The sequence below is a fragment of the Patiria miniata genome, unplaced genomic scaffold, assembly GCF_015706575.1.
Source record: "Patiria miniata isolate m_02_andy unplaced genomic scaffold, ASM1570657v1 HiC_scaffold_20, whole genome shotgun sequence".
In the NCBI taxonomy this organism is placed as follows: Eukaryota; Metazoa; Echinodermata; class Asteroidea; order Valvatida; family Asterinidae; genus Patiria; species Patiria miniata.
This window is the reverse complement of record NW_024037059.1, coordinates 39,071,902-39,095,482: the sequence shown is the minus strand read 5'-3', so window position 1 is coordinate 39,095,482 and position 23,581 is coordinate 39,071,902. Positions and strand designations below refer to the sequence as shown.

Genomic DNA, 23,581 nt, shown 5'->3' with positions numbered 1-23,581 from the left:
TCGTTTGAAAATCTTTACAATTTCCTTTATTTCAGTTCCTTTCCATCGGACCGGTAATTGTAAAAAAAAAATATATTATCATCACTGCCTATATTAAGGTTACGCCTAAAAGTCATAAATTATCAAAACTTCGTACTTATCACTTCGTCACGTCTCATTTTCACCAAGTCTAAAATTATTTTAAAGGTATATGTACTAACAATGTTGATGATGTGTGAAAAGTATATGCTAACTGTGTCTTAGAGGCTTTTAATTTGTGTATAAAAAGAACTAGAAGGATCGAAAAAGATTGAAGTATCCTGATTAAGTGCGTATTATGCTCTTCACTAATTGACAACATTCATGGTACCCGATTTGCCCATTTGAAAACCCCTTCACTTTCAAAGATGCACCATTATTTCAAATCAAACCAGCTTCAAATCCAGCACCAGGTTCAAAACTTAATCCCGTTTCGGACGACTTGTCTTACGTCCCACACAACAAAAGTAACACAGCAACACGTTCCCCCCACTCACGACGGTGAAAACCAGCAACAAGATCAGGTAAACGTCGATAAGATTTCGCTGGATGAAGTTCAGGTCGTAGACGGCCGGGCGGAGGTGGTCCCCGCCAAACTTGGTCACGTGGAGGATCCAGTTTGCGATGGTCTCTGCCGGAGGATTGAATCTTAGCAGGTCCTTTAAGATGGCGGAGTCACGCAACGCGTTCTCACGGTATCTGAGTAGAAAAATTGAGGTGAAGATCTAAGTGGATAACTGAACAAATGGTGGTCATTGTCTAAAGATTGGGAGAAAGAAACTACTACATGTATATCAAAAGTTAAGCACGACGCTCCTCAGTATCATCCATTTTGAACATACAGTTTTATTTGTGCCGGTTTTTTTCCGAAAAGAGTTCTTGGTTTCCGACACTTCTTGGGAGCACTTTTGTGCTGAGGTATTAGTCCCAAGTCGCAACAACTCAATGAGATATCGATATCTAAAGTCTTCTGAATTTCCGAGTGTTAAGCTTTTGAACTGTGGCATTGTAGCTTTGTGCATTCAGTCCCTGTTTAATATTGTCAACGTGCTCTTGTGATGTGACTAATGATTGGACGTTTAATTGGCTTGACTTTACAGTTTCTACATAACTTGGTGCGGCTTTGAATTACTTGTTAAAGGCAATACAGTTGTGGACACTTATTTGTCAACCACAAGGCCAAGTGCCTCTCAAATAATTATGTGACTGCACAACAAGGTGAAGATGCAGGTTGAAGAGAGAGAAGGAATCTTGTTATTATTCATAAGATGGAATTGGCGTCGGGGTGATGTAAATCAATATTAAGTTTTGCCCTTCTCCGACGTATAAACGCTGTATACTCGGTGTGTTACACCCCGAGTGAAAGTTGGAAAAAGAAACCACTCGGGTTGGACTCGAACCCACGACCTCCTTCTTTCTAGTGCAGACGTCTTACAACTCGACCACCGAGCTTGCGGGGTCGGTTGGCTGGTTCGAATCTGATGTACATGTAGCAGCGGGTACCGCAATAAGATGGAATTTTGCGTCGGGGTGATGTAAAGTAATATTAGGTTTTGCCCTTCGACGTATAAACACTGTATACTCGGTGTGTTACTTCCTGAGTGAAAGTTGGGGAAAAAACACTCGGGCGGGTACCACTCGACCACCGAGCTTGCGGGATCGGTTGGCTGGTTCGAATCCGATGTATATGTAGTAGCGGGTACCGCAGTTAAACTATTCATATTAAGATGTCATACGTCGCAGAAGGGCAAAACCTAATATTAATCTTCGTATTTTTCTTGAACTGTGATAGTTATAAGAGATGAGAAAGAAACAGCTTGGCAAGAAGTTTACACAACTTACTTAGGGTCTTTGATCACCGTGGAGACGGCATCGTGCAACCTCTCCGATGTTACCTCGGTGATGTCGCCAAGGGAGAGTGCGACACCCCTAGCCACGGCGCGGTCGACGTTGTCAAACATGTCGTAGAGCAGAGGTATACCGACCATGGGCAGCCCAGCCCATAACGCCTCGTGCACGCTGTTGACCCCGCCCTGCGTCACAAACACCTTCATATTCTTGTGTGCTGAGGAAAGCAAAATGGCTTGAGTTGGGTTTGAGTCAGCATTTTGTCATTATGTTTAAGTCACCGACACCACGAAGTAACACTCGTGTACATCCAGCAAAAACTAGCAATCGGAGAAAACGGCATGTAAAGTTACGCGCCTTCTACACTTTGCGTCAAAACTGCAGAGTATTTTCAGTTGGGTTTCTCGTTGTGGACACTTGATGGTTTGATGTCATTAAATTTGCTGTTTTTGACCAGTTTGTGTATTAAAACAACACGAAATAAGAGAAAAAAAGATGAGTGCTAGTTCTTGAAACCCAAAAAAATGCGAAACTGTAAATTTTGTTTAAAGCCATTAAATTTTCGTCATGAATGTGTCTTCCGGGAAATTTATTGGGAGCAAGTGAGTATCCAGGACGATTTCAGCACCTGATTCGATAATCAGGTAACTCAACGTTGACCAAGTTAGACTCTTTTCGAGTCAAGAAACTCACTCATCAGGTCTCTGAGCGGTAACCAGTTGACCATCTTGGTGTTCTTCCCCAGTTTGAGACCGGTGAAGTTCACGTTGGATTGCCACAGCACTCGCTGGGGTAGCTTGGCGAAGCCGTCGGCAAACATCTGACCTTGTTTTAACTCCATGGATTCCACGTGGCTGCCTAGAGAAAATAGGACCACTCCAGCAGTGGCGCCCTCCACGAACTTGGAAACGTCCTTCGAAAGCTGAATGTAAAGGGAAAAAAGAAATCGTGAGAAATGTGTTTATAGTTTAGTCAAAATTCTTGTCGAACATGCTTCTATCTGTGTTATGCGTATTGTGTGTGCACATTGAACCCTTTACTGCATTGTGCGAAGGTATATAAACCGCTTGCGAATTTTCTTTTCCCAAACTACATCCGCACATATGGTTGTTTAGCGCCCTCTACGATACTATTATGATACGTACGCAGGTACAATGTATATAATAATTTTTCCCAACTATTTGGCGAGCAGTGCGCTTGCTCAGTCGATGCAGGGTCGTGATTTTGCACCGCGAGGTTGCAGGTGCGAATCACCGTTTTGTACCCAAATGAATTTTTTTTTTTGCTTTTAATCTTCCTATGTTTTTACAAAAGTAAAGTCCAAAACGCCATAGCGTACACCCATATGCGAATGTCGTCTAAGAAAAAAAAATTGCTGCCCACTTACTGTATAATTTCCTCGTTTCCCGCCGATTGTCGAGGCGTACATGAGCGTGTTCGGATGCATCGGGCGGGGGAATTCCAGCGGGTAGTTCCGGTTGAACACCCACAGCTTGGCTTGCTGGATCGACTCGGTGATGTGGACCTCGGGATTTATGTTGTACTTGACTTTCAGCTGGTGGTATCTGCCGGTGAAGTCGGCTTGGATGTACTCGCTGGTCCAGTGGGAGATGTAATTAGTCAGACGCTGGGAGAGGGTCATTCTGTCGGTGAAGCCCGTGTGATGGGCTGGGATGTAGGCCGGGTCGGTTGGAACGTGGAACCTGAGGCAGGGGAGGGATACACATGCAGTCGGTAACAATTCAGCAGCAAATTTAAGAAAATGAGGGTCAAGATTATAGAGGTCAGACGACTCTTGTGGCTTGAAAAGGAAAAGACATCTGTGCGTCTACTTAAAAGTGTAAATTTGCCCTGGAAATTTCAGAAATGGTTTTTAACATTCTCTTTAATTACAAAACAAACTCATTAAATATTTGACAGTTTCAGAGAGTGCTGCATGGACATTGTGTTTTTAAAAGTTGCTTTAATTACAGAAGAAGTTTAAGGTTTTTCATCACCCAACTGGAGAACCGCGCCAGCTGGGAATCCATGTTTACAATAGTGTTCAGGAAGATTAATTTGCTTGGATATCATTAGATGGCATGTATACCACATACCTTGTTCCCGCGTCATAGAGAATAAGTCAATATAGTCAGGCTGGCATCGCGGTACTTTGCTTGCCTTCCACCTCTGTGGCCCGGGCTCGAATCCTGCCGGGGTCAACCTGTAGGTTGGGTTTTCAGTTCATACCTGCTTCCGCGGGTTTCCCTGGAATATATCTCCAGGGTTTTCCCTCCTACCTCTAAACTGAACATTCCTTCATCGTCCGTCCGGGTTATTTCAGGCTTACGGGCTATACAGCTTTAAACAATATTGGTTTCAATCCCAGAGACAAAATTGAATAAGATGAGCATACTCACAGGCGTCCGTATTTGTCAGGCATGGCGCCCCAGTTTGCACAATTCACAAACGGGATGTCCAAAGCCTCCGCCACTATCGCATTGCAAAACGAGAAGTCGTCGGCCACCAACATGTCGAAACGCTCACTGCGGAGTCTTTCCATGGTGTCGCTGTCCCCGAGCAGGGCATCGCACTCGTCGATGATCAGTTGGATGACCAGAGGCTTCCCCGTGACAAAAGTGCGGTAAATCAAGCGAGCTATTCCACTCATGGAGCTCAGTTCACCTGTCATGGAGAAGCGGGAGAGTTCCCTGAACACATCGCGTCGGCTCTCAGTCGTGTAATCAGACTTGTAGAAGATGAAGGAGAAGAAATCGTTGTCGTTCGTCTTTGGGTCTCGCGGTCCATCACTTCCGGTTAGGAAGCTGACGCTGTGGCCTTGTTGAGCTAAGACCTTCCCGGACTGACTGACTTGCTGGCCGTGGCTGCCGATTTTCTCGAAGGCGTAGTACAGGAATTTGTACTTTTTCGAGTCCTGCTCGAGCTCCTGGGAGTCCGTGCGGAGTGGTGCCGCTAAGAAGCAGATCAGCAGTAGTGGGAGGAATGTTGAGAAGTGTATGGAATGCATCGTTGCCTTCTTGAGATGAATTACCTGAGAACCGGCAAGAGAGACAATAGAGGTGTGGAGGATATACTGTTACCAAGTTAGTATGTTGTCACGGGAATATCTGCGTAAAGTGTCAGCTAGATCTCCCCTTAAAGGGAAAGTACGATTTGCAAACATCAAAAAATAAAACTACCAAATCATTTTGAAATACCTTGCTGGACTGTTAGTGAATGACAGTGTAAAGCATCCTGTAAAATCATGGCACCTGGTATACTGTCATTTTCAAGAAAAGTGGTATTTTTGTATCAATTTCCAACGCTGATCGGCCGATCAGCGTTGGAAACAACTGGCTTTTTTTTCAAATACTGGCCCCAATTGACCATCGCACTTGTTTGCAATCGATTACAAACCTATGAACGGGTACGAGCCAGCTAGACTGGTTCCCTGACCTTATAATTCCCCAATGAATGTAAACTGCTCTGTTTCTTATATGGAGTCAGGGAACCAGACTACAGGAAAATGATCGTTTTTCTTGGTTTTTATAGCATTTTCGAACCCAAAACCTCAAAAAAGTCGGTGTAACTATATTTGCTATATATTTCCAACCCCCCAATCCCATCCATTTCTGAAAATTACAGCAAAAGCAAATGATGTATATTCCCTACGGCGTCATGTGTCACGCGCTTGTGAAATATAAAGCTATGTGACTTCTGCTATTGAATATAGTATAAATGTTAAGCAGTATTAACTCTTGTGCACTTATACACTCCGTAGTATCCAGATGCTTGGGTAACCACATTTTTTTAAAAACCTTTTTACCAACCCACTTGTCACCGTTAGAGTGTGATATGTTTGTGCAATATGACGTATCAAATAATCAACACAACAGGGGAGATTCGAGTCATGTTTAATGGTTTACGTACATGGAATGCAATTGCCTCTTTTGAATCATCTGAAAATATTCTTTTTAAGCTAAAACTATAAACTTTCTGAAATTTGCGACGTGAAATGTAGTTTTAAGGACTTGTTGCAGTCATATTATTTTTGTAAGCAGTTTTATAATCTACCCTGGCAGGGCCGATTTTGACAAAGATCTTAAAGCCGGTGGTCATTTTTGGCGACTTTAACCTTTAACCTGTTCAATATACATGTCGTAGTTGTTTTTAGCTTTCAATACGCCGGAGAGTTGACCTCAAGTTTTGTATTGGTCCGATCCGAGGCATAGCCGTGCGTGATATATCACTGGAAACAGTATCCCAAATAGAAACATAATTTTATTTTTATAGTGTGCCTGATAAAAACGACAATACGTTAAGGCCGTCAATTACAGACTGGTATCTCATTGGTGATTTTGAGGCTGTTGTATTTGTTGGTGCCAGGGTGTCAAACATATTATCTTAGAGCAAATTTGTTTTCCTAGCTCCGTGGTGTAAACAGGTGCACGTGTAATACTCGGGCCAATGTATCTCTTTATCTGACCTCTATGTTTTGGAGTCGAGCGGGTCACACTAAAATGCTTATTCCAAATGTTACCACGGTTACTCTGCCGATAAGTAGGGTTTGTTTTGGAGACAGATTGAAATGACGGCGTTTCCAACAGCCCGTAAATATTCAATACCGAATCTAGAAGTGTGACCCCCCCCCCCCCCGACCCTGTTCAGCCGCTGACTGATGTTGGAATTCTAGTAAAATGAAGCCAAAAATAATAAATGAAATGCTAAAAGTTCTTCAATGTATTCTGGAATTGGCTTAGAATGCAGAAGAAAGCATCCCCGTACCTTTCAAAAGATTCCGGGGGCATGTCCCGGACCTCCATAGACGGGAGTGGCTTCGACACGCCTTAGACTCAACCTCCCCCTTCATATCGAAACCCCCCCCCCATATCGAACTCCCCCCCCCCCCATATCGAACTCCCCCCCCCCCCCCTTTCCTGAAAACTAGACTCGCCCCTGACGTTCAACTGGGGATTTATGTATATACGCGGTAGCACAAATGCAAAGTTACCTCCTGTAACGTCTCTGCCTGCATGCCATACTTTTTTCAACTTGTGCAGACAAAGTTCCACACCCGAAAGGGGCACATTTCATTTGGTACCCCCAAATCAATGAAAGAAACAGAATCGGCACGAAACCAAATAAAACACTTACCCAGAACCCCAAAAGCCTCACCGCCTTAACGCAGCAATGGTGGCACGTACTGTTCGGTCCCTAACCAAGTTGAACATATTATGGCGTGGGATGGCCACTAATCGCGGCCCTTTTGTACCCAAACGACCCTTGAACTTGTAGATTTGGGTCTTTATAAATAGACTTGGTCCGCAAGTTTAAGTTCATACTCAGAAGGATCACTGTATTTTTTTTTTGAATGTAGGCCTATCTCGACGTGATCATTAGGGTGCACAGTACGGATATGAAGTTGGTAAAGACACCTTCGTGTCATTGACAAAGAAACACCATGCAATGGACGATGATCTGATGCGTCGAGTTCACCAACATTAATTACGACTGTTACCAGTTTACAGAACACTGATGTAAAGAAATCGTTTCATTTAGGGTGCACAGCACGGATATGAAGTTAGTAAAGACACCTTCGAAGTGCCATTGACCTCCCAAAAAAAACCACCAACGAACGATGACATGACGCGCGCGTAAAAGTGTTCACCAGCACTTATAATGTATAAGAAATCGTTTTCTTTTTCTCGCATCGAAGTTCACTTATTTATTGTTTGCAAGTCGGTTAATTTCCCTTTAAAGTTTTGTTTGTAACTGCTATGTACGTGAAGGTGAGCATAATCATCAGTATCTGATTGCAAATATGATGACTAGGGAAGATGATGTAGTGTACAAAATGTAGCCTCAAAGTTGGGGGGGGGGGCGGTGTAGACCTCATAAGACCCCTTGGGACTCTCTTCAAGCTCCCTATTGTTTAATTAAGTTCTCACTTGTTTGGGAGACTCACGGCCTCATCCCCCCATGTTTAACCTTTAAACAATGTTGAACAAGGAGCCAAAACAGACTTTAAGCTATATTCCACATTCAAAATGTAAAACAAAGAAGCAAACTCGAGGTGCATTTTTCAGGAGCTCCTAAATTCTGACTTGTAGAGCATCGGTAGTCTAAACCTCAGGGGTAGGAAATGATGAGAAGGTCAAAGATAGTTTGAACCGCTCTTGAAACCATCTATAGCAAAGGACTTTGCTATAGACGCTGAGTACGTGTTTACTATCCCGATAGCACGTTATCTCGCAATGCTCTTGGACAATATACGGATATGGCTCTGTGTAGTATCCCTATATTGTCACCATAATGGACCGATCCAGTAAGCCCCGCCCACTGCGCACTGGGCAAATTAACACGTGCTCCTCTCTAATGCCACACTGCATTTTCCTGCCGCGCGCGTCATACGCGCGTGCACGCATGTCGGACTTTTGTGCACGCACGTCGGACATAAATCACGGCTAAGATTGGTCAGAACACCATGGGGCGGTGCATAATGGATCGGACCATTATACCTAACCCTCTGAATCCGACTGTTTAGATTCTTTGGACAAAGGGAATCGAAGACATGATCTTAAAGATATCTTAATTAAAAACCCCAACGGACAATTAAACCCCAATGGTCGATTTACATTTCTTGTAACATTTGGCCTTTTTATCAGTAGGCTATAGGTGAATTGTTGACAGCATCGAGAATCCCGGAAGCCAACATTTATGCATGTGATATAAAGGCACATATGCGAATGCAGGATATCCTGGTTTAGTCTGAGTATCGTCGGTAAATAAACGGAGCCCTCTCCGCCGTAACCAACGTCTGATAAAATGTGAGCAATGCCAATTTTATACGACCCCGCGCGCCAGCCAATCGGAGTCGATTTTAGAAATTGTGACGTCAATTTGATCAGAAATGTGGACTAAGCTGTTGGTTGGTCAATTTGGCCGCCATGTGTTTGTAATACAGTGAGTTACCGAAGACCCGATATAGAAGGCGCCCGCTGAATGGTCAGAATGTCGAGGTCAAGACGCAGTCTTGTTTTGCATAATTAACCGCCGAATCTGCTCGCATATCATAGACCCTTGCTGTGCAAGGGGATATTCCATAGACCAGTTTCTGGTAGGAAAATGCGGCAAAGTCTCCTTGTTCGCCCCCCCCCCCCCGCCGCAAAATTAAATTGTACTCATTTAAAAGAAATATATCAGGAAGTACAGCAATCTGGAAAGTTTTTTGTTTCTTCAGGTTTTGTTGTATTATTTTATTTCCTCTGTTAGCTTATTCTCTCATCTATCTAAGTGTATAATACATGACTGTGATACGGATAAGACATAATTGAAGTCATGTTGTTGATGAACAAAATATTTCATTAATTTGAGTAAATAAATAACAGCTACTGCCTGATCAATGAAAATACCGCTTTACATCTACATATTCATTATCCGAATCAAATAAAATGCTGTTAAGGTTTTGCTCACTGAAGAGAACCCCTTAAATGAGCAGGTGCTCCGACGCAACTGCATAAATGTCACGCGACATTTATACATAATGGTAAACGCTATGTGATAATCGATGTGTATTTTGTATTTTGACTTTCTTTTTGACCAATCACTGTTCAGATCAAGCGACCTTTAACCAATGAAATAGGCGGATCCAAACACGGCGGCCCCCTTGTAGTCGTAGGTCTGAACGTTCGCACTGCTGCCGTTGAGCGTCACCTTGCAGACGGAGTTTGGCGACTTGAGGAAACAGGTCGAGAAGAGAGCGATTTCGAACTCGGGACTCGCGCCGATCATGATGGACGTGACGGGCTTCACGCGGTTCGACCACTTGAACTGGAACTTGACAATGCCGTGCTGTCAGGAAGAAGAAAAAGATCGAAAATTTCCAAAGTTAAATTCATGGTGTTGAGAAACGTTGACCAAAAATAGATTTTGGTTCAGACGGGTGGAATTTGTGTATTAATTTTCCATTGGGTGGACTCCATACGACTGCAAACTTGTATTCGAGTCACAAAATTTCGAGTCCGAGCTTTGAGTCACCTCTCACGAGTCTGAGTCATGCAGGTCGAGTCCGAGTCCGAGTCACGAGTCACAAAGGTCAAGCTCAGTCACAAGTCACCTTTAATTACTCTACATTTATTGAAAATATATTTGAGGACCTCACAGTTTCAATTTTTTCACTGCTTTTCTCATATGTAATGAACTGGAAATACATTGTATAACAATGAATTTGTAATTGTATAGTTCAAACAATAAGTGATTTGAGGTAATTTTGGTTTTGTGCCGAGACCAGGTCGAGTCAAAGCCCAAGTCCAAGTCCGAAGGGTCCGTATGTGATGGTTCCGGCTGTAGCTCTCAATAATTGACAGTGTGTCGTGCATTGCGTGCACCATACTTAGGCGTATCTTAGAGTAAAGTTATCTTTTTGGATAACTTGTTATCTGTTTCCCTGGAAACTGTCAGTTATTGATAACACGTCAATCCGGCATCTGGTCCTAAAAATTAAACATGTAATTGGGACCCAAATCAAGATAACCATAATTCTATCTGAACATTGTTATCAAGAGAAGGCCTACGTCAATATAAGTTAATATAGGGGCCTAATGCCCACGTCAATATAAGATTCAGTTGAAAAAAAATAGAACACCTGCCCCAATCGCAATTATAAGTCATAAAACAGTGGATTCATTTTATTTGTCAAAGTGGCGATTGGCTTTGAATTTTTGGCATTGATTAATTTTCGAGGGAAATGTCACGCAGAATACATTTGTAACTGTAAAAAGTAAAAAACAAAATATAAAAAAAATATATAAAATAACCGAAAGCGAAAAAGGATCAATCAAGCTTTAATTTGATGTATGTCTTGAACACCTTTGAGAGTTTTGAGTATTGTATCATTTCCTGTGAAAATTTTTATTTAAATTGTTCCGTGCATCATTTTGGGGAGTTATGTTTGTGCACTGGTTCTTTCCTCGTCTTCCACCGCTGTGACCCAGGTTCGATATCTGCCCTGGTTCACATGTGGATTACAGTCCCTACCTGATTTCGTGGGTTTTCCTCAGAATTTTTTTCTGGGGTTTTCCTCCCACCTCTAGAATTGTAATTTCTTCTCATTGTCTTGTCTCTCTACATGTTTCTTCAGGCTTGCGAGCTACAGTGCCTATAGAGAGCTTATGAGGAATCCCTGGTTTCATTACCAAAAATAAATAACAACTAGAAATGTGTTGTATCGGACCTATAGTTCTATAGATATAGGCCTTAGAAAGAAAATGCCCCTTTAATGTGACGTCACATGACATGCGATGACGTCATGATGACATCACTTAAAGGTGCCAAGTCTGAAATCGATCAGATTTACGAAAGTGCCAAAGTGTAGGCCTACTGGCGGAAGAAAAACGTGTTTACACACCCTATACGGATAAGTAAGAAAAATACTATAGTATGAAAAATAGAAGAAGAAAAAAGAAAAAAGGAAATTAACGAAAACAAGAGCTGTTTCGGCTGAGCAGCCGAAACAGCTAATAAGGCCAAGAGGCTCACCTGCCCTTTATTCATGTAGCCGTGATAGTTAGCGTCTCCGTCCTTTTCCAATTGATACATACGGACCCAGCTATGGAAGCCAGACACCGAAGAACTACTGGACCACTCGCCAGCAAAGACGTGTTCGAAGCCCGAGGAATCGCGCGTTCCTTTACGGTTGTAGTGCGTGAACAGAAGTCCTCGGATGTAATCCTTGTACTGGCTCAGGGTTCCTGAGTAGTAGTCTTGAAACAAGAATTTCGAGAAATTTTAATAAAATAATATAATTAATAGGGTGTTTTGTAAGAATTAAGCTGCATTAACGAGGCCGTGTTGAAATAGGAGTACGTGTTTAAATACACAGCTTGACGTAGGGTTGAAAATGATGTAAATGAGGAGTTATGCTTTTTTGAGGGCTAACAAGCTGTAGGTTGAAAAAAAAATACTGTACCAAGATTTTGGCGTTCGTGAAGAATGCTTTAAACATCTTGCTAGTCCATCTCATAAGTGTATTTTGTGTGTTGATTTTCGGTTGTTAATTAGACATTAAGCCTGGTCAGTGTACAGAAGGTTAACTGTTGCTTTACATAAGTCGAAAATGGGGAAAAGAGTGTTTGAGAACAAAAGGTTTGACATAAAACAATATTTGCAAATGAACTCGGACTGTACTCTGATAACAAGTTGTCTGGAGCACGTCCAGAGATGGTGACATGCTCTATGTTCAGACACCCCTATCTATGTTCCGATAACCTGCACATATGATTGCATTAATTCCCGTCAGGGTGAGGGTTGGGGTTAGGGTTACGGTAAGGGTTTGGGATAGGAATATGAGCAGTACGAACGTAGGGGTATCGGAACATAGGTGTGTACTCTTTAAATTCCAAAGAGTGAAAATTCACTCCATTCGAGTGACGATTCACTTGCCCTGTCGGAAACTAGGGACCAGACGTTTTAGAGTGAAATTCCTTCAATCGTAAAGATTGACTTTTCACTTGAGCTTCGACTGAAGTGGTTCTTTTTCAGACTATTTCAGACGAAAATGAGATTGATTTTCGCTCTAAAATGTCTAGTCCCTAATTTCACTCTTTGGGATTTAGAGAGTAACCCATAAAGTTGGGGCATTGATTCGACTGCTTACTCTTCGCCTTGACGAAGTCGTACGCCTGCGTCATCACAGCGGTATTAAAGATGGCGTCCATGAAGGCGTCCTCCTCTGCTTGCTCTGCAGAGGTCGTGGTCTCGGTACCGCCCTGGGTGGTGATGTAGTTGTCGAAGAGCTTGATGAAAGCCTTGAAGGTGGGTCTCTCCAAGACGCTGGCGTCGACGGATGTGAAGAGTCTGGGCAGGAAATAAATATGAAATATTTTCCGGGAAAAAAGACCCAAAGTTTTAATCCTGGCAGATCCTTTCTCATTCTACCAAAGATCGTTTACATTTTGCCTTTCAGAAAGACCCTTATAATAGGATCGAGAAGTCAGCACCCGATTTTATGAAACTCATCGTAACTACACGTCGTAACTCGGGTTGCGACGCGTCGCCGCGCTTTGTGAAATCGGGGGCCAGACATCTCACTTTCTTTGAATTGGAAGTTTCAGGTCAATCCTGTCAGTGATCAGTTGGCAGAAAGTTGTTCATTTTTCATGAATAATTCAAACTCAAATCTCTGTTGGCTCCTTGCGCGGACTTGAAAGGGCGCTATGCAGCATAGACAAAGTACCAAATCACCGAGAAGCTTTGAAGGAGAGGAACAAGTATTGCATTGTGGAAATTCATCTCACTGGTTCACTCACTATGAACAGCAGTTGTACAATATTTTAATGAATCACCGGACACCAGGGAAATTACTCTACAGCGACACATAGTTTTTCATTCTCACCGCTGAGGGCGTACTTGGTCACGTGTGAGCCACTATAGTAGTTGTAGCACTTTACATGTTCTTACAACACTATCTTCGTTATAAAGCTCTTTTTCAAGGGAACAACTGACTCACTTGCTAGATGACACATCGGTCTGAGAGGATGAGCTACTGATGTAGTTGCCATGGTTCACGATTACGTCAATGCCGACGTCAGCACGATTGCCGTCGGCCGCCCAGATTGCCGTAGCAAAGGCCGATATGTCGGCCGGGATGTTAGGGTTAGGGTCAGGGTCAGTGCCACCGCCTAATAGGAAACAACAGGATAAGTTACAAGGAATTCACCCCTTTTGAAGAAAATATACCGCCACAATTTGTTTCGTTTAGTGCTGATAACATTACCAAGGTCAGTACCACAAAGACGGCAAGAACAGCAAGAAAATTGAAGTGTGGACCGTAGAGATAGAATCGGAAAAAGTAGCCTCTAAGTCTCAACAGTACATTCCGTAAGTGAGAGGAAAACAAATTAGTAAAAAGCAACAGCAAGCATGTATGGACATACTAAGGAACAGATAACCAAAGCAGGGTCCAGGGGCGGATCCAGCTTTCTTTTTTCTTTGGCTCATAAGGCGTAAGCTCTCACGGGGGAGGGATTTTACAGGCACAGAGGCGTATCCGGGGGGGGGGAGCACCTTGCATGTGCTAATATTGTGTGCATGGTTTTCCTCTTTTTACGGTCCAATAGTGGAGGTTAGATCTCCTACCCCCCCCCCCTTACCCTCTCTCTCCCTTCGAGATACTCACCATTGCAAAGACTGTCATAATCGCTGCAGCAGTTGCCGTAGTTGGGGCAAAGTGTGTTGCACTGGCAGGGCAGACTCGCGTCGTAGTTCGCTGAGCATTTGCCGGCACAGGATTCTGTAGATGAAAAGACAAACACTGATGTCGGTGGTATGAATAGTATCCTCCAACTTTAATTCGTAGGATTCCAGCTTACGAAAATTGATATAAAGGAGTTGATATCTTGTTAGTCAAATTGAAGCAGGTGGAAACACTTGTCGTATATAGTACAAAGCTAACCTGACCAGAGCGGGGCGGGGTTTGGGTAAATAAAAAGGGGGAACATTAATCGGAAAAAAGAAGTAAGAGTCTTCACATATATTAGTATATGTGACATTTAAATTAAAATCCACGCAAAAAAATCATCAATCAAAGACAAAATATCTGCAATAAACAGCTACATTCATTAACAAATAAATTTCCATGACATAATTGTAACCCCATCGGGATAAAAGGTCAAGGATGTGCGGTGTAGCTCCAAAGAATGAAATAGGGTGCTTTTTTTTAATAGACACAAGATTCAAAAGGAAGATTGAGAAGAATGTTCATACTTTCCGGCGAGCAATACTGGTTGTAGTCGCTGCAACAGTCGCCGAAGGTGGAACACTGTGAGTTGCACTGGCAGCTGTAACTGCCGCTGAAGCTATCCCCGCATCTTCCGCTACAACTATCGGCTGCGTCTACGTCTACGAAGAAATAAATGTCATTCTCAGACTAGTCCGGATAATTTCAATTGTTGGATATCCAAAGACGACAGCGGGAAAATGATTACACTTCCGATCCATAATCAAATATATTTATAACTCACAGTAGACATGTTTTCCTTTTCGAATCAATGAAGATCAGTGGAGCTAATGTTACACTAAACCTTTGAAAAAAATTGTATTGGTAAAAGTCATAACCTTGTCTTACTACATCTGAAGGCTCACCGGTGGCAACCCGATCAAGTTGAAAATTCCCAAAGACGTAGAAAGTCAGTACCACACTAAGAACCACGCTAAGAACCACGCTAACAACCACTGAAGACACGACTGCTACCTTACACGGAGAACACGCTTTTACGCACATGCTATTAATGTATGCATCTAAAGCTTTAACTTTGTGAGAAAGGACTTCTTTGCTTTGGCTCCTCACAATCAGCTCTTCGTTGAGGGTAAGAAACAGCCTCTAATCGCACTGCTTGAGTTCATATTCTGCGATCCCATGACTAGGCCTAACATATGAACCATTATTTTAATGCGTAATGTATGCATGGTTCCTGTGCGAATGTGATACAATTGCGTCTTCCTATCATGAGTCATGATTCTGTCATCAAGTTTGTCTTTTCGCTCGTCTCTATAAGGGTACATGTTGGGGCTAAGTTCATGGCGCTGTCTTGCACAAAATTCCCCCGCAGCCTGGGGGTTTGGTCGGTAATAAGGGAAATATCGGTTATTGTGATTTTTGGCAAGGTATGCACCCCTGTAGTTGGAAAATATGTGATAGCATTGCAGCGGTGGCAGCTTTTTGGGTGCTATCACTCTTTTTTTTAAATGGCAGCCAAAACATGCGAGTTACCACATAGGCCCCTATAATTAATCTGGTTCAAGCATATTGGTGGCCATTTTGAAGACAAAAAAATTTAAAAGTGATAATACGCAAAAGACTTCCAACGCTTACACTACAAAGCTTTGTTTTTTTTCACACAATTTCCAATTCTAGATGTGTATACCTTGCCAAAAATCGCTATGAACGTTGCTCTTTTGATAATTTGATACCGGTGGCTCAATTTTTGGACCGAAGCTGATAGCCAAAAGTACAAGCAGTGTATATCCATGTAGTGATACAAAAATTGCCTTTGAGGTCGTCCCCTCCCGGACCAAAATGGTTAGACCCTCTATTTGTTTGATTTCAAATTGTTTCTTTATTGATTGAGGTCCAAAATAAAAAATAGCACAATGTTCCTGTAACATTTACACTTTCAGACTGATGTAATTATGAGGTCACATAAAATTGCAAATCCTACGTAATGTTACACTGTTGCACTAGAGATTGCACCGACGTGGATCTGATGCAAATTTGAGGTAAAAACTTCCCTATGTGGAAGAGCCTTCAACCGGAGCGCCAGTAACCAAAAGAATATGGACTTCACCTTAAAATATAATAACAGTTTGCTTCATGGTGAGAAGAATTAGAAAATTACGAACCATTTTGCAAAACAGCCGCGACCAGGCAAAGCAACAACAACTTCAGCATGATTTCAGTGATGAAGGCAAATCGGAACTGACGTCGACCAAACAAACCAACAGACCAGAGGACATCTGTACTTCAGTCTTTGACAAAAACGAACCCTTTTTATATAAAAGGAGAAGTGTTTACTAAACTTCGAATTAGGCCAATGCAATGGTATCACGTCTGCTGTCACTCACTACTCACCGTGAGTGGCGTAAACATTATCAGATAAAAAAAAAACTTAGAAAAATAAAAATAAAACCAAGTAAAACAATCCTGTTTCCGGTGCACCCCTTGCTCCAATTAATTTTCCCAGGGTTGATACGCATATCAAGATAGCCAATTGTTCTGACGTAAGTGTTCTCAGAACTTGAAACAAAAATATAAAAGCGGAGCCAACAAGTCGATCAACGAAGTGGAATGTTAATATTAATTTGCCGATATCTAGGTCAACATGTTGATATATTGACATTAACAAACGAACGAACAAACGAACAAAAACACCCTCGCCCGTTCTTGTAAAGTTAACTACACTTGATGAACAAGTATACGAAACAAGCATTTATTTGCGGGGGGGAGGCAATTGAAATATCTATACCACACTCGTTGAAAATCATGAGAAGGGTCCACTTTTGGCTATCCCTTAAAAAGAAAATAGGGATAATATGAAGAACAGAACGTGTTTGAAGGGCCATTTCCAGCGTCTGTGTACGAACAACACGAATTACCAATTAGTTGGCGTGATGCGTGTGCGCCACCATACAGCCACTACAATTTTGCTTGCTCGCATTGAAAACAAATTAGCACGTGCCTCAAACCTAGGCCTTGGATTGAACAATGGGTATTCAGTGGCGTCCACGGTCATTCTGATTGGGGCGGGGGGGGGGGGGTTAAAACATTTTGGAAAGGGCACTTGCGCATCCGTGGTGAAACGAAGACAGGTTTTTTTCTCCATACACTTGGTCCCCGTAAAATAAAAAAAAGCAGGGGGGGGGGTCGGGTCGGTACCGTCTGTTGATGGAGGCGCTGTTCAAAACAAATGATTATGCACACAAACGGCCAATATGTGGTGTTTTTCAGGGCGATACATGTGCGAAATTAAGAAAAATACACCCTAAATGGCACATGCCACAAAAAACTTCTGGCACATTTCTTTTAAAAAAAGGGCACTTCCTAAAAAAAGGGCACTCTTTACAAATTATTGGGGGGGGGGGGGTAAAGCCCATTGAAAAAAAAAGGAATTTGAATGGAAAAAGGCAGTCAATTACAGGATAATTTGAGTTTATTGCTGCCAAACCAGCTAGAAAACACGTAACGATCGAGCTCCCGGTTGACTTGAAAGATATCAAGTCGAACTCAGTGATGAATGATGAGGTACATGATCCACTGAAAGGCTTAATAACCTGAACGAATTTCTATACATTCTGCACGACGGCATTATTGTTAGTGACCTCGACAACTAATCGTCAACTTGAAATTATTGGTAAAGAGCAGTATCATAAGCTTGTTTCTTAGCAACCGTTGGAAGACATGCATGTTCATGTGCTCATATTGTTGTCGCTGCTTCTGGCCTGGCTTAAAGCTATGGAACGCCGAGGCAAACAAATAAATCAACCCTACAATTTTTAAAAATCAACACATCATAGAAAACTATCAAATCGTTTGCTGCAATTTTCTTGTGTCTTATATGTTTATTTTTTACCCTTTTCCTGCAATTAGGCGATGTTAGGTTTCAGTTTGAAATTTGCAATATGCTGTAATAGCTCAATATTTTAATAAATAATTCATTGGCTCTATGTGTGAAAAAAACAGTTTTTTTGTGTATTAACTTTAAGAAAGGTATACTAGAAAACATTATAAGACTCAGTCCCGTAGTTATGGTATCACATTCGATTCTTACGATCACTACATGCACATTTAAGGGGCTGAGATCTGTAATTAGGCTTTTAAAAAATGATGACAATTCGGCGCGCCATAATGGTGAGTTGATTCTCCGTTTTGTTACCTAGCAACGCGATGTCTAATTGGTCATTACTTTGGGGCTGTGAGGCTATAAAGAGAGAGAGATTGGTCTCTTTCTTAAGTCGCTGAGAAATTATCACTTGCTCCAGTCGATTGTACACACAACCCGATAGCATTCAGATACATGTACTTAACTAATGTGCGCCGACCGAGCTACTGCTAAACATTGAAATATTTAACGAACTACAAACATTTCCAATCATGTTGGTATATTATATTCTCACTCTGATTATAAGCTATGTCTGGGCAGACGGTGTATCATTTCAACGCGAGCAGCCTGTTTGTCCTCCCGGCTGGTTGGCCTGGCAAGACGCCTGCTACATCTTGCTGCCTGACAAGATGAATTGGTGGCAAGCTAAGACGGTTTGTGACCGGCCCGGGAGCAGCCTGGTCGTTCCCGACTCGCAGGAAGAACAGGACTTCATCTGGCGGGAAATGAGGTCCCGAATGGAGAAGATTGTCGGAAATTCAACGACAAAACTGCAACTTTGGATCGGCTGCACAGATTTTGATAATACAGGGCTACTAACGTGCATCGGTGTCCAGGGTAGGCCTGGATTTACCAAGTGGAGCAAAGGAAACCCGCATACAGACGAAGGTCAAGATTGCATCAGAATGGATCAAAAGTATGAAGGGAGATGGGGAGACAGCGGGTGTAATGCCAAACATTTCGGCGCCTGTGAGATGCGAGTCTCTCGACGCTTGTACTGCCTGCAAGCTGATGCTGACGGGCGCTTCACACCCCAGTGTCTGCTAAACCATGAGATCAAGAACCTGACGGCCGCGGGAGTAATTGGGTGTGGTCAGGCGTGCTGGGCGGAGCCTCGATGCCACTCCTTCAATCTCTGGCAGAAGGGTGATGACAAGAAAGTCTGTCAGCTCAACAACGCGTCTAGCATCGAGGCTGACCCAGCCTTTTTGAAGAAAGTCGAGAGCTGCAACTTTTTCGACCTTTAGAGAGAAAGTGTCTTTACCAATTTCGAACGGTGGAATCTGCTTTGACTCTGAAATTATTGTTATGAAATTAATGTTGTGAATATCGACGTAGAACTTTAACAAACATTCAGAACAGATCAGTTTTTAGAGCTACTTTCGGAGCATCTTGCAAGGCGAGATGCAGTGCATTGACTGATTCCTTGATGTCTTTTGACTCTTCAATTAGATGTGAACTTTAATCGTCATCGTGAACTTTTTGAAGCTTGTAGGCAAAACACCACTGGCGTATCTTGTAGAATCTGCTTTGACTCTCAAATGAATGTTTGGAAATTAATGTTGTGAAAATCGACGTAGAACTTAAACAGTCAAAACAGATCATTTTTAGAGCTATTTTAAGAACATCAAGGCGAGATGAAGTGGATTGACTGAACTCTTCAATTAACTGTGAACTTGAATCGTCCTCGTGTACTTTTTAAAGCTTGTCTTATGAAAAACATTACTAACATACTGTTGTAAAATGTGCTTTGACTCTCAAATGAATGTTTTGAAATTGATGTTGTAAATATCGACATTGAACTTGAACAAACAGTCAGAACAGGTCAGCTTTTAGTGCTACTTTCAGAATATCAAGGCGAGATGAAGTGTTTTGACTGATTCCTTGGTGTCTTTGAACTCTTCTATTAACTGTGAACGTTAATCGTCATCGTGCCCTTTGCTTTTAAAAGCAAGCTTGGTATTATTTTCTTCTGAGAAAGATTCAAAGTAACGGAAAAAACACGTCCCTATTCTTGTTAAGTTTCTGTTAACTACAGGTAACGAAAATATGAAAGTGTGATGGAAAACTACCAAGTTTGTAAAACATACTGGAAAACACGTGTGAGGAAGGACGCTTTCATCGTCTGCTATACGCATACGAACAACAAAGTGCAGAGACGTAGCAAGGTCATTTTTTTTGGGGGGGGGGGAGTTCGTGAAAAGGGCACTGGCACATTCGTGCTAAAATATCGACAGCCATTTTTCTCTCGATACTTGGCCTCCGTAAAAAAAAAAAAAAAGTGTTGGGGTGGGGGTACCGTCTTCCATCGCGGGCGCTGCTCAAACCGAACGATTGTGCACACTATCGGACAATAGATAGCGCTATGGTAATTACCCCCTCACCCAACCGCTGGCTACGTCTTTGAAGTAAATTGCTCACCCATTGTCGTGAAACACGTATACAAATAGACGCCACAGCCGATACATTTTGGTAATTTGCCAACAGAAATTATCGGATGCCTCAACTCCACGCCTTGGTTTTAACAATAAAAACAGGAAATTTAGGAACACACGTACACAATGAATTTTGCACTTGAATTGAACGAGAAGATTTGGAACTATAATTGAACTCGGTGGTCGCTTTGGCACGATCCGATAATAGAGAAATGCATAATTTAGATGACCGTATACTCTGCAGGATATTATTGTGGGTTATCTCGGCGGCTAATGGTTTACTTGGAATTATTGATGAAGGTGCCAAAAATAGATTTGTCTCTTAGAAACCGTTGGAAAACATACATCTTCATGTGCTAGAATTATGGCTCCTTCTGGCATAGTTGAGTGCTACGGCAAGCCTCTGAGAAAAAAAACAATCCAACAAATATTTTAAACATTATCACAGAAAACTTAAATGCTTGTCACAGTTTTCTTATGTCTTTTCTGTTTATTGTGTCCCCCTTTTTCTGTCATTAGCCAATAATAGGTATCCGTGGTAACTTGCAACTATCCAGGAATAGCTCAATATTTTAATGAAGAATTCATTGACCCTATGTGCATCAAATGCCACTGTTTTTCATTGCAAGATATCGGAGAAAGCGAAAAAATCTTATTTAGTGATGTGGCTTTGGTATCAGATTCAACTGTTGAGATCACTACATGCCCATTTAGGGACTAAATCTCTATAATTTGGCTTTTAAAAAATGTTGACATTTCGGCGTGCCATAGGGTGCATTTTTGTAACTTCGCAACGCGGTGTCAATTTACGCTGTGATGAGGCGATGCAAGGGGAAGTAGCCTCATTTTTGAGTCACTGAGAAAGCATCACTTGATCTCGACGATACATAATTTTTTATCGTCTGTGTTGCCTACTTCTAACAACGAAAGACCGAACGCACAACTTATTTCCAATCATGTTGGTATGTATTCTCACTCTGATTATAGGCTATGTCTGGGCAGACGGTGTGTCATTTCAACGCCCGCTGTCCGTCTGTCCTCCCGGCTGGTTGGCCTGGCAAGACGCCTGCTACATCTTGCTGCCAGACCGGGTGAATTGGTGGCAAGCTAAGACGGTTTGTGACCGGCCCGGGAGCAGCCTGGTCGTTCCTGACTCGCAGGAAGAACAGGACTTCATCTGGCGGGAAATGAGGTCTCGAATGGAGATGATTGTCGGCAGTTCAACAAACAAACTGGAACTGTGGATCGGCTGCAAAGATGTTGATAACACGGGCCAACTGACGTGCCTTGGCGTCCAAGATAGGCCTCAATTCACTAACTGGAACGGAGGAAATCCACATCATCATCAAGATCAAGATTGCATCAGAATGGCCGAAAAGTATGGAGGGAACTGGGGAGACAGTGGGTGTCAGTCCAAAAAATTTGCCTCCTGTGAGATGCGAGTCTCTCATCGCTCATACTGCCTGCAAGCTGATGCTGACGGGCGCTTCACACCCCAGTGCCTGCTCAACCATGAGATCAAGAACCTGACGGCTGCGGGAGTCATTGGGTGCGGTCAGGCGTGCTGGGCGGAGCCACGATGCCACTCCTTCAATCTCTGGCAGAAGGGTGATGACAAGAAAGTCTGTCAGCTCAACAACGCGTCTAGCATCGAGGCTGACCCGGCCTTTTTGAAGAAAGTCGAGAGCTGCAACGTTTTCGACCTTTAGAGAGAAAGTGTCTTTACCAATTTCGAACGGTAGAATCTGCTTTGACTCTGAAATTATTGTTTTGAAATTAATGTGGTGAATATCGACGTTGAACGTTAACTGTCGTTCAGAACAGATCAGTTTTAGAGCTACTTTCAGAACATCAAGGCGAGATGAAGTGCATTAACTGATTCTTTGATGTCTTTTAACCTTTGAATTCATTAGTTTGCCTATTCCTATTGTTTGAGAGCCCATCACGTGACTGTTCGTAAACGATGATAAAGACCGGCTGGCTTGTCTTTAACACTTTCCAGTGTCACCGTGAAATTTTGACTCCTTTGAAATCCGGTGCCTTTTACTAATCGTTTTATTGGTTAAACGTTCACATTAATGCACTGTAGGCATGCATGCGCAATACTACCAGAAGTAAGTCAGTATTTTACAGTCCTAAATTCACACTACACCGGCACAGCTGCGTTCTGCGCGACATCGCGCATAACGCGAGCACCAATCTCCATTTTTATAAGGACTTGTTTACAACAAGGACACTAGCTACTGGGGAGTTTCGAAAAACATGAAGTAACATCGTTGAAAAAATCGTTGGAAGTAAAAACAAACTTCTTTTTTGACCAAAAAGGCATGTTGCTGATAATTACCCGAGCCTTCGGCTCCGGTAAATCTTAGCATCCAGACTCCAACCAGTCTCAAACAAAGTGTTTAAAACCGGTCAAGCACACATTTACTCCATTATTAACTGTGAGCTTTAATCGTCATCGTGGACATTTGTTTTTTTACAAGCTTCTCTTTTGAAAAGCATCATTATAATGGATTTTAGTCTCGGATTCTAGCAGATCAATGTGACTGCTTACATTTTGAGTAGTTAATGTACAGTGTTGTTATTTTATCTGAGCAATTAAAAACATACCTCAGGTTATGAAAAAAAAATTATTGGGTCGGATCAAAATGTCGGCCTTTCCTGGACACAATATTCCGATTCCCAGGTCGAAGCACCAACCCCCCCCCCCCCAAACAAAAAAGTCGTTGCGATGATTATGAGGGTTGATCGCCAACAAATGTATAGAGGCTTTAGCAAATTTGGATCACCAATACCATTTTTAATTAGCGCCCGTGAGTCAAAATTGCTGACAATGCAGGTTTTTCAAAACATCAAAACACCTGCAAATTAGTCAGTAGGGGTCAAACTAGGTATGAACCCAATCAAGTCATTTAAATCAACACAATTTATGCTCTAAATCTGTAGGTGTACAGCATTATGTTATCGAAGGTTTCATGGAGTCATCAATTTATCAACACAATTCATCGAGTCGGCTATACGTGTATGTATACATGACTTGTGTACACTCATTTTCACGTGCAGAATTGACCTTTAAGATCAAACAAAGTCGAGTGGGAAAAAGTTCCCGTTTCTAGTCAGCGAGTGCCCAGTTTCAGACTCACC

At 42.3% G+C, this 23,581-nt stretch overlaps 4 protein-coding genes across 4 annotated transcripts; 2 read left to right on the top strand and 2 right to left on the bottom strand.

The window, feature by feature from the left end:
• Window positions 1–5: 5 nt before the first annotated feature.
• Window positions 6–7,081, bottom strand: LOC119727074 (UDP-glucuronosyltransferase-like). Its single transcript, XM_038198943.1, has 6 exons — window positions 7,000–7,081; window positions 4,266–4,897; window positions 3,254–3,569; window positions 2,560–2,788; window positions 1,861–2,083; window positions 6–717 (listed from the first exon to the last, which is right to left on the bottom strand). Exons 2-6 carry the CDS (start codon window positions 4,871–4,873, stop codon window positions 441–443), a joined length of 1,653 nt encoding a protein of 550 aa, XP_038054871.1. The 5' UTR covers window positions 4,874–4,897; window positions 7,000–7,081; the 3' UTR covers window positions 6–440.
• Window positions 7,082–9,361: 2,280 nt separating this feature from the next.
• LOC119728111 (poly(U)-specific endoribonuclease-like) lies at window positions 9,362–15,124 on the bottom strand. Its single transcript, XM_038200184.1, has 7 exons — window positions 14,986–15,124; window positions 14,608–14,742; window positions 14,021–14,134; window positions 13,352–13,523; window positions 12,500–12,699; window positions 11,383–11,606; window positions 9,362–9,696 (listed from the first exon to the last, which is right to left on the bottom strand). The coding sequence occupies exons 1-7, from the start codon at window positions 15,122–15,124 to the stop codon at window positions 9,472–9,474; spliced, it is 1,209 nt and encodes a 402-aa protein (XP_038056112.1). The 3' UTR covers window positions 9,362–9,471.
• A 3,240-nt stretch (window positions 15,125–18,364) lies between these two features.
• LOC119729067 (perlucin-like protein) lies at window positions 18,365–19,741 on the top strand. Its single transcript, XM_038201570.1, has one exon. It carries the CDS (start codon window positions 18,491–18,493, stop codon window positions 19,244–19,246), a length of 756 nt encoding a protein of 251 aa, XP_038057498.1. The 5' UTR covers window positions 18,365–18,490; the 3' UTR covers window positions 19,247–19,741.
• A 1,553-nt stretch (window positions 19,742–21,294) lies between these two features.
• Window positions 21,295–22,393, top strand: LOC119729116 (perlucin-like protein). Its single transcript, XM_038201630.1, has one exon. The coding sequence runs from the start codon at window positions 21,391–21,393 to the stop codon at window positions 22,141–22,143; it is 753 nt and encodes a 250-aa protein (XP_038057558.1). The 5' UTR covers window positions 21,295–21,390; the 3' UTR covers window positions 22,144–22,393.
• Window positions 22,394–23,581: the final 1,188 nt, after the last annotated feature.